This window comes from Cyrtonyx montezumae, unplaced genomic scaffold, assembly GCF_038088225.1.
Source record: "Cyrtonyx montezumae isolate F1298 unplaced genomic scaffold, pur_monq_1.0 scaffold_36, whole genome shotgun sequence".
In the NCBI taxonomy this organism is placed as follows: domain Eukaryota; kingdom Metazoa; phylum Chordata; class Aves; order Galliformes; family Odontophoridae; genus Cyrtonyx; species Cyrtonyx montezumae.
Genome location: NW_027072041.1, coordinates 9,298,721 through 9,310,192, shown reverse-complemented (window position 1 = coordinate 9,310,192; position 11,472 = coordinate 9,298,721). Strand labels below are relative to the sequence as shown.

The 11,472-nt window shown below is 48.6% G+C and overlaps 1 protein-coding gene across 1 annotated transcript; it reads left to right on the top strand.

Annotated features, from left to right (window-relative positions):
- The first annotated feature begins 4,107 nt into the window (after positions 1-4,107).
- GAS1 (growth arrest specific 1) lies at positions 4,108-7,546 on the top strand. The gene has a single exon (XM_065745661.1). The coding sequence runs from the start codon at positions 5,130-5,132 to the stop codon at positions 6,045-6,047; it is 918 nt and encodes a 305-aa protein (XP_065601733.1). The 5' UTR covers positions 4,108-5,129; the 3' UTR covers positions 6,048-7,546.
- The last annotated feature ends 3,926 nt before the right edge of the window (positions 7,547-11,472 follow it).

Here is an 11,472-nt window from a genome sequence, read left to right as displayed (position 1 = left end):
AATCTATCCTTGAGAAGTTTGAAATCATTTCCCCTTGACATATCAATTCAGACTCTGCTAAACAGTCTGCCCCTTTCTTATCTTCTAACTCCGTTTTAGACACTGAAAGGTCACCATCACGTTACCTTGCAGACTTCTTTTCTCCAGGCTGAGCAGCCCCAGTTCTTTCAGCATCTCCTTTCACAAGTATTCCACCCCTTGGATCATTTTGTGGCCTTCCTCTGGACACGTTCCAACATGTCTCTTCCAAACTGAGGACTCCATACCTGAACACGGTACTCCAGGTGAGGCCCCACTAGCGCAGAGTAGAGGGACAGGATCACCTCCTTCTACCTGCTGGCCTGCATTCTTTTGATGCAGCACAGGATACAGTTGGCTTTCTGGGCTGCAAAGGCACATTGCTTGCTGTTGTCCATCTTACTGTCCAGCAGTTCCCCCAGGCCCTTCTCCACAGGATTCATCATTTCTATCATTTCATTCCCCAGCTTGTATCGATAGTGATTGTTGCCTGAACCTGCTGCAAGATCTTGCAGTTGTATCTGTTGAACCTCATGCATTTCTACTGGACCCACTTCTCATGACTGTCTAGGTCCCTCTGGATGGCATCCCGATCCACTGCTGTGTTGACCACACCCTATGGCTTGGTGTCACCAGCAGACCTTCTAAAACTTAGTGTTCTAATTTTACTGTTTTCCTGTTTCATAACCCTCTGGAGCATGAACTCAACCATAACATGGTTTCTACAGCTCAGCCAGCTACCAATCCTTATGTCACCACTCAGTTCATTTGCATTGGTAAGCAACCAATCCAGTACTATCAGATGACTTAGGAAGTTATCCTCAATGCATTTCAGAAGTCTCTTGGACTGCCTATATCTCACCGTGCTAGTTTTCCAGAAGATATCTGGGTGGTTGAAGTCCCTCAGCAGGATGAGTGCTTGCAATCAAGATGCCTCCTGTAAGAGGAGGTAGAAGGCCTCACTGGCAGGCTCTGTTTGTATTGAGTGTCCTGTAGTAGAAACTAATCACAAGGCTCCCTTTGCTGGAATTGGCAAAGAATAAACCAAACTTAAAGTTTATGTGGATTTGAAGTGCTAGATTTTAAGATAAACCATCATTATTTTCTACATATTATTTTCATGTTTTTTAAATGCTGCAACACATCAGATATCTCAACAATGACAACAGAACAGAAAGATCCCAGGGTACAGCAAGTAAAGATTTGTTCAAACACAACAGCAGCGGGTGCAGAAATAAGGGAAAGAAATTGCTTGCCTTCAGGAGGGCTCAGACATGCAGGGATCTCCAGAAAGATACCCTTGCTGCCTCTTCCAACCCTTAAATGAGGTCTGGGAAGGCACAGATCCTGGCTCCACCCCTTCTGGTCACTTGAGTGCTTGCAGTGCACCTAAGCTCCTCTGGTTTGGCCTCACCTTCCTACCAGGTGCTCAATCACAGTTTCAATCTGTGACTTAGCACTTCTGCTACAACTTCCAATGTAAAATAGGTAAGAATTTTTAATACTGTATGAATGAAAAACTATGAGTTGAGAAAGAGATCCATCAGGAAAGGGCTTGAGATAAAACAAAGGAAAAGACATCAGGCTTAAACAAAAATGTGCCACAACCAATAGGAGTTTCCTTATCTATCTGTCATAATGATCCTTAGTGGTAGAGGACCATTATTCTTTAATAGCTTGGATAGTAACTATTAAGGAACAACACTGACTGTTTTACGAGAAAGCATGGCAAACTAAAAATGTAGCTTATCTTAGAATTCAGAAAACAATCATATCTTATTTTGCTGTCCAGTCATGACATATATTTTCCAAATGATGCTTTGTGAAAAAGTTGCCTTCGTGCATACTCTTAGGTCTCCTCTGAAAACCAAAAAGCTCAATTTGACAAAACTGTTTCTACTGACAGAAAACCTACACCCAAGAAAGGCCAGGGAGTTATTTCCAGTGTCTCAGTCCCACAGAAGACAAGACTTCCTTCCTCCAACAGAGCACCATGTAACCCAAAGCCCCAAGGTGCCAAATGGCACAAACAGGGATAGAATTTGAATTCTTATTGAATAAACAGCCAGACTAGTATGTCTTTAAACACTTTAAGTTAATTTATTTACAAAAGACATATAAACGTAAATGCACAAGATCATACTCTGAAGGTGCAACAAGTGCCAACTATTTTGACATACGGCTTTTTCAGTTGTTTGATAGGAAATATGAATTCCACCTACAAAGTCAGCATTCCCATTATTAGTACAGTTATTACTGCACGAAATCCGCCTTCCTTAGCTGACGGGCGTCGAAGTGTCGCGACCCGAACGCAGCCGTGCTCCGTACCGGGCCCTCCCAACCGCCGCGGTGCGCGCAAGTACCCATTCCCGTATCAGCGGCTGAGAGCGGTTGCTCCCCCCGCGGCCGCCTCGTCCCCACCGGGACGCAGTGCTACAGCGAAGGCTCCTCTGCTCCCCCTCCTGGGGCTCCAAAGTTCCGCTGTTGCGTTCCTTGCGAAGTTACGGCCCCGTGTGCTGCGAGGCGAGGAGCAGGCGCTGCACGATGGATTTTGCAGATGGAGGCAAGAGCTGGATGAGAGGGGATGCAGAGCGCATCGCCTGGTTGTCCGGAGGGCAGCCCCTCTGCGACAGATACAGCCTCTCCAGCTGTCCCCCGCTGGGGAAGATCGGAGGGCCCCCCTGGTCCCACGCCAAAGGATCCTGCCCCAGTCTCGCCTCCGTACGCCTGGAAGAAGCCCGTCCCACATCGCCGTGGGGCAGAGCCCGGGCCGCTCTCCCCAGCCATCAGAATGCACTTGCGCAGCTCGTGGAATGCCTCCACCTCACCGACCTAGTTCTGTCTGGCAAAGAAGTGCGCGAACGAGCCCTGGTAGCTGGTAACGTGCACTTAATGCACCCTGTCTAAATGGCATCTGACAATTATTAACCGTGCAATTACATAAAGATTAAAAGAAAGGGCAAAAAACTAGTTGGATGGCTACTCCGAAGGCAGCTTTCAGGGACTTGGGAGCACGTACATTGTTTGCACCAGAAGGGGCAAAGCCGTGTTGAGGAAGGAACGCTAGCAGAGTATAGAAGAGACCACAATGGAGCGGGCGAGTGTGCTTGCCGCTCGGCACATCCATCACACCAGCACCGGCCTCACCACGCCGTCTCCCACCTTCCATGTGCTCTCAGAGAAACATCGGTCCGGAGCGTTCGGATGCCCGAGTTTCTGGGAAATACATTTAACTCTAATTTTTGTAACAGATGGAGTTGATAGTCTCAGGATGAAAAAAAAAAAAAAAAAAAAAGCGCCAGTTTTGACAGGCAGCAGATTCCGCTGCCCCTGGCGGTCGGAGACGATCGTGCTGTGGAATTAAGGTAGCACTAACTATAGAAAGGCATAAAGTAAACGCAGCAGTGTTGCAGTGTTTATTTTGTTTTGCTCCGCTCGTTGCACCTGGATGTGTACACTGCTATGTCTAGTTCTTTAAAAGCAAATAAAAAGCACAGAGAGTACAACAGGTGGGCAGGGTGGCTATCCTTCAATGAAAACTTATTTCAATTTCTTATCTAGCAGGTCTCAAAACAGATCTTGCTGGTGGGCAGACCTTCACGAAGTATCACAGGACTACACCTATTTTCTCGGCACTTCTGCTGGTCAGCATCCCACGTCCATGCACGACCACCGCAGGCAGTAAGCTGAGCTGGCAGTGCGTACCGTCGGTGGGGTGCATTAAGTGGCACTACTGAGAACGCAGCAAGCCGCAGTACTTACATGGATGCAGCACCCCGCTGCCAGCACGACGGCACGGAGCACGGACAAAGACAACTGTCCCGGGCCCGGAGCCCCTGCCTCGCCCCCACGTGAGCCCGAGGGAGCGGGGCCTTCGCTCCAGCGCTCGGGGATGTGCCTTCGCCCCGTGGCTGAGCGGGGCCGCGGGGCCGCGCCGCCTTAACGGGAGGAGGGGCTCTTCGGGGGGCTGTCATTCTCCTTAAGCCTTTCCTTTCAAGCTTTGAATGTGAGCTACCCTCCAACCCCCCTCTCCCCTTCCCTCACTCCAGCAGATCGTAAAGAGAGGAGGGGGGGTGGGGGGGGAAAGTTTCAACAACAGGCTGGGCCAATGGCAAGTCGCAGAGCTGGAAAAGGGGGCCGAGCGAAGGGAGAAAAAAGTGGAGAAAAGGAGAAAGAGAACGAGAGAGCGCAGGCTGGGGGATGTGTAAAAGAAGAAGCGTTGCTAATTTTTTTGTTTGTTTGCTTTTCCATGCATGCATAATGAGGCCTAATCAGAGCACGCTGCCGCTGCTCGGAAGGCACTTTTGTATTTAAAGCCTTGCAAAGAAAAAAAGATCCACAGACGGATCCGCAGAGCAGCTCGCAGGGCTTGTTGACAACAGAAGCAGCATCAGTCGCCCAGAGAGAAAGAGACCCCGAAGCCTGCCTTCCTGCCTTCCCCGCGCTGCCTTCGCGCTGACGGGGACAGACATTCCTCCCTCCCGCTGCCCGAAGCGCGACCCGAGCCGAAGGGAGCGAGCGGAGCCGGCACCGCCTGCGGGATCGGAGCGGCTGGCATGTGCAGAGATGCTGCGAGCGGAGAGTTAAGAGCTCTCGAGAAGGCAGCGGCAGCAGCTGGGCACTTATTTTGTGCAAAAAAAAAAAAAAAAAGAGAAAAGAAAAGCGAAAGAGACGCGGAACCGCATGAGGACCGGGGCAGCACCATGAGTACTCCCGACGCCGCCCTCAAGTCCCCGAGCGCACTCCGAAGCCGCGCTCCTCCGCTCCCCGCTCTGCGCTGAGCTCCACGCCGCCGCGGAGCCACTGAGCCGAGCCGAACCAGACCGAGCCGGGCCGGGAGCAGCGGCCGGGGGTGGGGCTGGGAGGGAAGCTCGGTTCGGTCCCCGGGCGACCGCTTCGCACCGCGGCTCCGCCGCTTCCAGCAACGGGGCCGCCGCGAGGGCCGCAGCCCGCGCGGATGGATTGATGCGAGGAGACCTCATGCGCACGGCCGGCGGGAGTTCTGCAAACTTTCCTGGCGGCGGCAGTTCCTTCTCTTCTTCCTCGTCCTCCTCGCCCGGCGGCGCCTCTCCCCCGCGACCCCGCGGCAGCAGCAGCCTCCGCCGCCCGCGATGCCGGCCCGCCCGCCCGCCTGGCTGTGGCTGGCGGCGGCGCTGGGCGCCGTGTGGCCGCCCCGGAGCTCTCCGGCGCAGGGCCGGCGGCTGATCTGCTGGCAGGCGGTGCTGCAGTGTCAGGGGGAGCCCGAGTGCAGCTACGCTTACAACCAGTACGCCGAGGCGTGCGCGCCGGTGCTCCTGCAGCAGCAGCCGGCTGCGGGCGGCGGGGACGGCCCGGCGGCCGCGGCGGGCTCGGCCGCCTCCCGGCGGCGGTGCCCCAGCCACTGCATCGCGGCCCTCATCCAGCTCAACCACACCCGGCGCGGCCCGGCGCTGGAGGACTGCGACTGCGCGCAGGACGAGAACTGCCGCGCCACCAAGCGCGCCATCGAGCCGTGCCTGCCCCGCACCAGCAGCCCCGCGGCCGGCGGCGCGGGGGGCGGCCCCGGGGTGATGGGCTGCACGGAGGCGCGGCGGCGCTGCGACTGGGACAGCCGCTGCAGCCAGGCGCTCAACCGCTACATGGCCTACTGCGGGAAGCTGTTCAACGGGCTGCGCTGCACGCCCGAGTGCCGCGCCGTCATCGAGGACATGCTGGCCGTGCCCAAGGCCGTGCTGCTCAACGACTGCGTCTGCGACGGGCTGGAGCGGCCTATCTGCGAGTCGGTCAAGGAGAACATGGCCCGCCTCTGCTTCGGCGCCGACATGGGCGGCAACGGCGCGGGCAGCAGCGGCGGCTCGGACGGCGGCCTGGAGGAGGACTACGACGAGGACTACGAGGAGGAGCCGAGCCAGAAGGGGAGGGACGAGGCGGAGGACAATGCGGGCCCGGAGCCCGGTTTCCCCATGCAGGCGGATGGTGCCGGCCGCGTCGCCGGTGCGGCGTGGGCGCTGCTGGCCTCCATCTTGCTGCCGCTGCTGCCGCCGCTCTAGCCCTCCGCCCGGCCCCGGCTGTGGCTCCGGCCCGGCCCGGCTTGGCGGGGCTCCCCCGCTTCCCAGCGGGCGGACGGCTCCTCCCGCCGCCTCCCCTGTGTGTCTGCCCCGTGTGCACTATGCAATGCGTCCCGCGCGGTGAGGCGAGGGGAGGGAAAGACACCCCGCCGCCTCGGAGGGAGGGAGAGGAGGCGAGGGCACGGCTGTGTGTCTGTAGCGATTTGACATGAAGGTTAGGAAGAGGCGAGCTGCCCGCATCGCTGCCAAAGCTATTGCCCGGCAACCTGACTGTCACTCGGTGCCGCCGTGCGCGGTGCCGTGCTAAAGCTGCCGCTCGCTGAGCTTAATAAAGCACCGTCTGGGTGAGGTTAGGCGGTTTGCAGCGCTGCCTCTTGCACACGCGTCTGCCCCTAACGCAGCCGGCCCGCTGCCGCCTCTCCTAACCAGCGGCGCACAAAAAATGATTCTTTTCAGAGAGTTGGTGGCTGTCGCAAACAATGCAACTTGTCTTCCAAAAGAGCTCTGCACTGCCAACTTCGAAAGACACTTTTAAACTCAGAACATGTATGTTCACATATCCTGAGAAGCTATATTGCCTCTTGTCGTATCAGGGTTGCTGACCTCTGGTAAATCTTATATAGAGATGTATTTAAAACTGGGATTTGTTACCAGTCGCTCTTCTTTGTATATACAATTTTATAAATTGTATGCTCATGGGGATAATTTATTTAAGAAAAAAAAATAAAAGTTTTAAGTCCACATCGTATTTGCCAGGTAAAAACATTAGCTATTCTTTTCTGGAAAGGTACAGATTTTGTTTTATGTGTAAAGGGATACCAGCAGCGATGATTCACTGACATGTTCTCTAGAACACCGAATGTACAGTGTATTTTATAGATTTGGAGTTAACTTTCTTATTCGGAGAGACTTTATGAAACATTGTAGAATTGTATGAACGCATTTCCAAGCTGCCTTAAACCTAGTATTTTTTATAGAAGGCATAACAAAGGCCTGTGTTTCGAATATGTATGGCTTTTTGTATTTTCTAAACGTTTAAATTAGTAAAGAAAGAGCTTTAAATAATGGATGTGGTGAAATTGTTTTCCAGGGACATTTGAACTCTCAGCACCCGAGGTTGGAGGGGAGGGGGGAAGGGGGAGGCGGGAGCCAACCGCAGAACAACAACCAAAAACAACCAACAAGCAAAAATCTCTGCCTGCCTGTAATACTTTACATAGATGTAAATTACTGCTATTCTTAACGTTAATGAATAATTACATGCAAGAAGTAAATACAGCTTTGAAAATACTACTTTAAAAGAGTGGTTGATTTTTATAATGCGTTGGCATGGCAACGTGCCAGTGCAAGAAGATAGTGCAGTGATTCAGGGACGCTGCCCCTGTATGTGTGTAGAATTGCTTGTGTGCTGTGCTTTCTTCTTGAAGTGGAGGCATGTTGCTCCACTGACACCCTCAGAAGTGCTCCCTGCCACGTGAACAAGGAAACGAAATGCAGAATGCAGAGCCTTCATGCAGGCTGTGGTGTGTTGTGTGCATCCAGGAGGTTGCTGCAAAATGCGCAGGAGTTATCATTCAGCCTGTGCTGTTCCACAATGAATAACACAAAAGTAAACAAACAGGGGGATCAGCATTTACCAGATCTTGTAATACCGTTCTGAGGACTTGCTTTGAGTCGTGCTGAAGCCTGGTTTGCTGCCAGAGCTACTGATCTACACTCAAACGCCCTTAGATAAATAATTACACTCTTAAGCTGTGTTGAGTGCTGATACACTTGACCTTGTAAATAGAAATGTTTGCAGTAGGAATAAACTCCAGCATTGGAAAATCTTTTAAACATTAACACAAAAGACAAAGCTCAGTCCTCTAGGGATTTGAGTTTGGACTGTGTCAAGCCAGGCACGCAGACACACATACACACACACACAAGTAAAAAAAAGTTTATTTATCTTTTATTCATGGTATTTATTTAAAGCTTTTCATTTTAAACGCAGTGATTGGAGAGCCAGTCAGAAGTTTAAAAGCTACCACAAATAAACTTTGACTGAGGGGGCAACAGATTAGCAAGATAGTGTCTTTTTCATCTTACCAGATCTTGACAGAGGGCAAATCCACATCTGTCTGTTGTATAAATCAACAAAATTAGAAATACTCGCTTCTGGATTAGTTATTTCACTGGCAGATTATTTTATTATTTCTTTGCGGTGTGAATTTGATTAGGCTACTCAGAGTTAAACACACACAGGCACACGTGCACACACAAACCAACCCCCAAATTGTTGTGATCCCAAACAAGCGTATGAGTATGCTGTGTGGCTGTGATCTGAAGTTTGTTTTTAAAGTTGTCTGAATGGCTGAGTAAACTTATTGTTAAAACAAAGCTGAAAATGTTGTTTCCTGAAGAAAAGGGAGCATCTGGGTGACTTGTGAATAGCATCAGCTTTCTTTTCAAAACACTGAGTCTGCAATTCTGCAGAGATTATCCTAAGTATTTTCTCCAGTTCTTCAGGAGATGCTCAGAAAGGTATTTTCACCTTGCCAACATTTTGTGCCTACAAGGTCTATTTGACTCACTATTGATGAAAAATTAAGTTCCTCCTAAATAAGCCTCTATTTTTCTTTAGCAAGGAGTAAAGAAATTAGCTCTGGAAAGGGACCGATAAATTAACATCTTAAGACTTAATTTTAGAGGCTCCTGTCAAAATCATCTGCCTGGAATAAATCAACACCAAGCACCAGCTGGGAGGGAAGACTCAATCTACATGGCTCCCTCCCCACAGAAAGAGGATTGCTTTAATTTAAATAATTGCACAATAAATACAGCTGAACTAATTCTGTCCCATAAGCTCCTCCCCTTAAGGAGATAACTCTGTGGGTTTTGTCATGTTGTCAGAGTAAGCACAATTTCCAGGAAGAATGGCTGAGTGTGTTGGTATGTGTCCCAGTCTACAAAGCCTGTGCAGATGTTGATGTCCATCAAATTCGTATTTCTTCTACTTGATCTTGAGACAAATGGAAATTCTTGACATGTCAAGGGATGTAGTAAGGACAGTTTTAAATGAAGAAAAGACCTCACATTCCCTGGTGGAGGGAGATTTTCCATAGGAAAAAAAGTTCTGGTTTGTATGGGTGTTTGAAAGCACTCTTTGACGAGGTCCTGTCCAGCCAGTCTCTTCTGAGTGGAAGAGGGGACTCTCTACCATTCCATGTAAAATAATCCGGTAGGTTCTGCTCCCTTTTTTTTCCCAGTTACCAGATTTGAATTCTTGGTGACAGTTTATTTGTCTTTGGAGGCACTTCAGTGACAAATGTTTAAGGGAGTGTGGGACAATGGTGGAGAACAAGGAGGCAGTTCATTGAACTGACAGTGACCATACAGTAAATAGAGGGAGATTCAAGCTTCACTGATCACCCAAGCACACAGCAAAGCTTTTGTATGCAATCACAATGGACATAACATAAGGTCTCTGTTTATTTTTAACGATATACATCGATATACATAGAGACAGACATACATAACTTCTAGAATATTTATGAAACAAAGCCTTACAATGAGGGAAAGACCTGATTCGGCCATTCTTTTACTGTCTAATTGGAAAGTCTGATGGATTTTAGTTGCAGTCTCCTCTCCATTCCTTCTGAGTGCTGTCTGTGTACCAGATCGCTCACTGCCAGCATGCGTGTATAATAAATATCCATGGCAAGGGTGCAAAGGTGACTGCAAACAACTTCGCAGTTCCATTTCGGTGAATTAGAAAACCATTCAGAATTTAATGAATACTTGCTTTTTGGTTTGTTTTTGTTGTTTTTGTTATTGTTGTTTCAAGTTCACTGGAAGAGGAGGAGAGCAACTCCAGAATAGACATGGTGCAAGTAGAGACAGTAGTTGGACACAAAATCGTCACCAGCTGAGTCTTGGAAAACACTGCTTGAGGGGCTGAGTTGCATTGTATTTTCAGTGTCACTAAAACAAATTCAGACTTTCAATTGATTTTGTTCCTGTCCTCAGTAATAACGCAACACACCGCCACACTGCCTATGATAACTCACTGCAAGTCTTCAGGAAAAGTAGGCAGTCTTGCAGAACAAAACATTTTCAGCTGGGAAGAGCAGTGTTTCTGTGTGGGATTTCAAGTTTGTGATACAGATCAGTAAGCAGCAAAGTTGAAAGTTACTGTATTTTACTTGAGGCATTGGCTGTCGTAGACAGTTGAAAAGGCTCACATTGACTGACTGAATGACATAAGTAATGCGCTATTAGCATAAATACTTTCTAAGACATCCATTTAATCAATTTCTTAAATAACAGAATGATCTACTACAAAATAGTGGACTGTATACACTATATTTTGGCACAAAGATGGTCATTCTCCCACTAGTAACCAGGGGCTCTAAATAAATGATTTCAACAATGTTTTATTAAAGGAGGACAAGAGCCCTCGAGCTGCATTAATCGGGGAGAAGTCGAGTGGCACTTTTGTTATGGAAATGTTAAACACATAATAGTTCAGGCAAACAATGTGGAGCCACTTCATTCTCTCAGCCATGCTGACACCTCTTAAAGAGGAACTGCAGGGAAGGATGTGGGAAAGATTTGCTTTCTGAGGAAGCTTTCAGCTAATATTTTGGATATTTACCTCCAAAACTCAAGCAGTGCAAATGTAACTGAAGGGCATAAAAATAAAACAATAAGGAGGGGTGATTTATGCAGCTACTACCAGTAATCAGCATTTGGTACCCAAATTCAAGACAGCCACTGACAGAAAAACATTTTTTTAAAAGTACTTTTCATGAATTTATTATAAGCTAAGTGGATATTAATGTAAAGGGTGAATGTTCATGAAGAGAGATGATTGTAAACACAGAGCAGCGTAGTTCTCATTTTGTATCTTGGATAGGAAAGGAAAAGATGAACAACCTGGAGTTATCCCAGGAGAAAAGATGAACTGGGGTTTAGAAGGATGGAGCAGAAGGTGAACTGTGGGATGTAAGGAAACCTGAAATACATTAATAAAATGGTACACAGTGAAAACAGTGTCAAGGGAGGCTCATTTTCAAAAGTGGTTATTTCAAACACTTGGGAAGAAGAAAGGCTGAAGAAGAGGCATAACTGTTGTGTAGATGTTTGTAGAAGAAAGAAAAAACATATTTAGAAGTAAAGAAAAAACAAAATCATCAAGAAGTTAGCTGAGACAGACTCAAAATATCAGAAGGAAAAATAAAAGTGATAGTGATTAAAAAAAATAAGTGAATCAGATTTAATAATTTTGGCAGGGCCATCGAGGAAGAGGAATGTGGTAGTAAGATAAGCATTCTGCTTTGGAGAGAATATTTTTCCTTTTTCTCAAAAGGGAAATTTAGAGAGGGAATTTACCATCCTGTTCTTGGTGATCATGATGCTCCACCTG

Bases quoted from the DNA above. Each gene is read 5' to 3' on its own strand.
- GAS1 (XM_065745661.1), top strand. From the start codon at position 5,130: ATGCCGGCCCGCCCGCCCGCCTGGCTGTGGCTGGCGGCGGCGCTGGGC.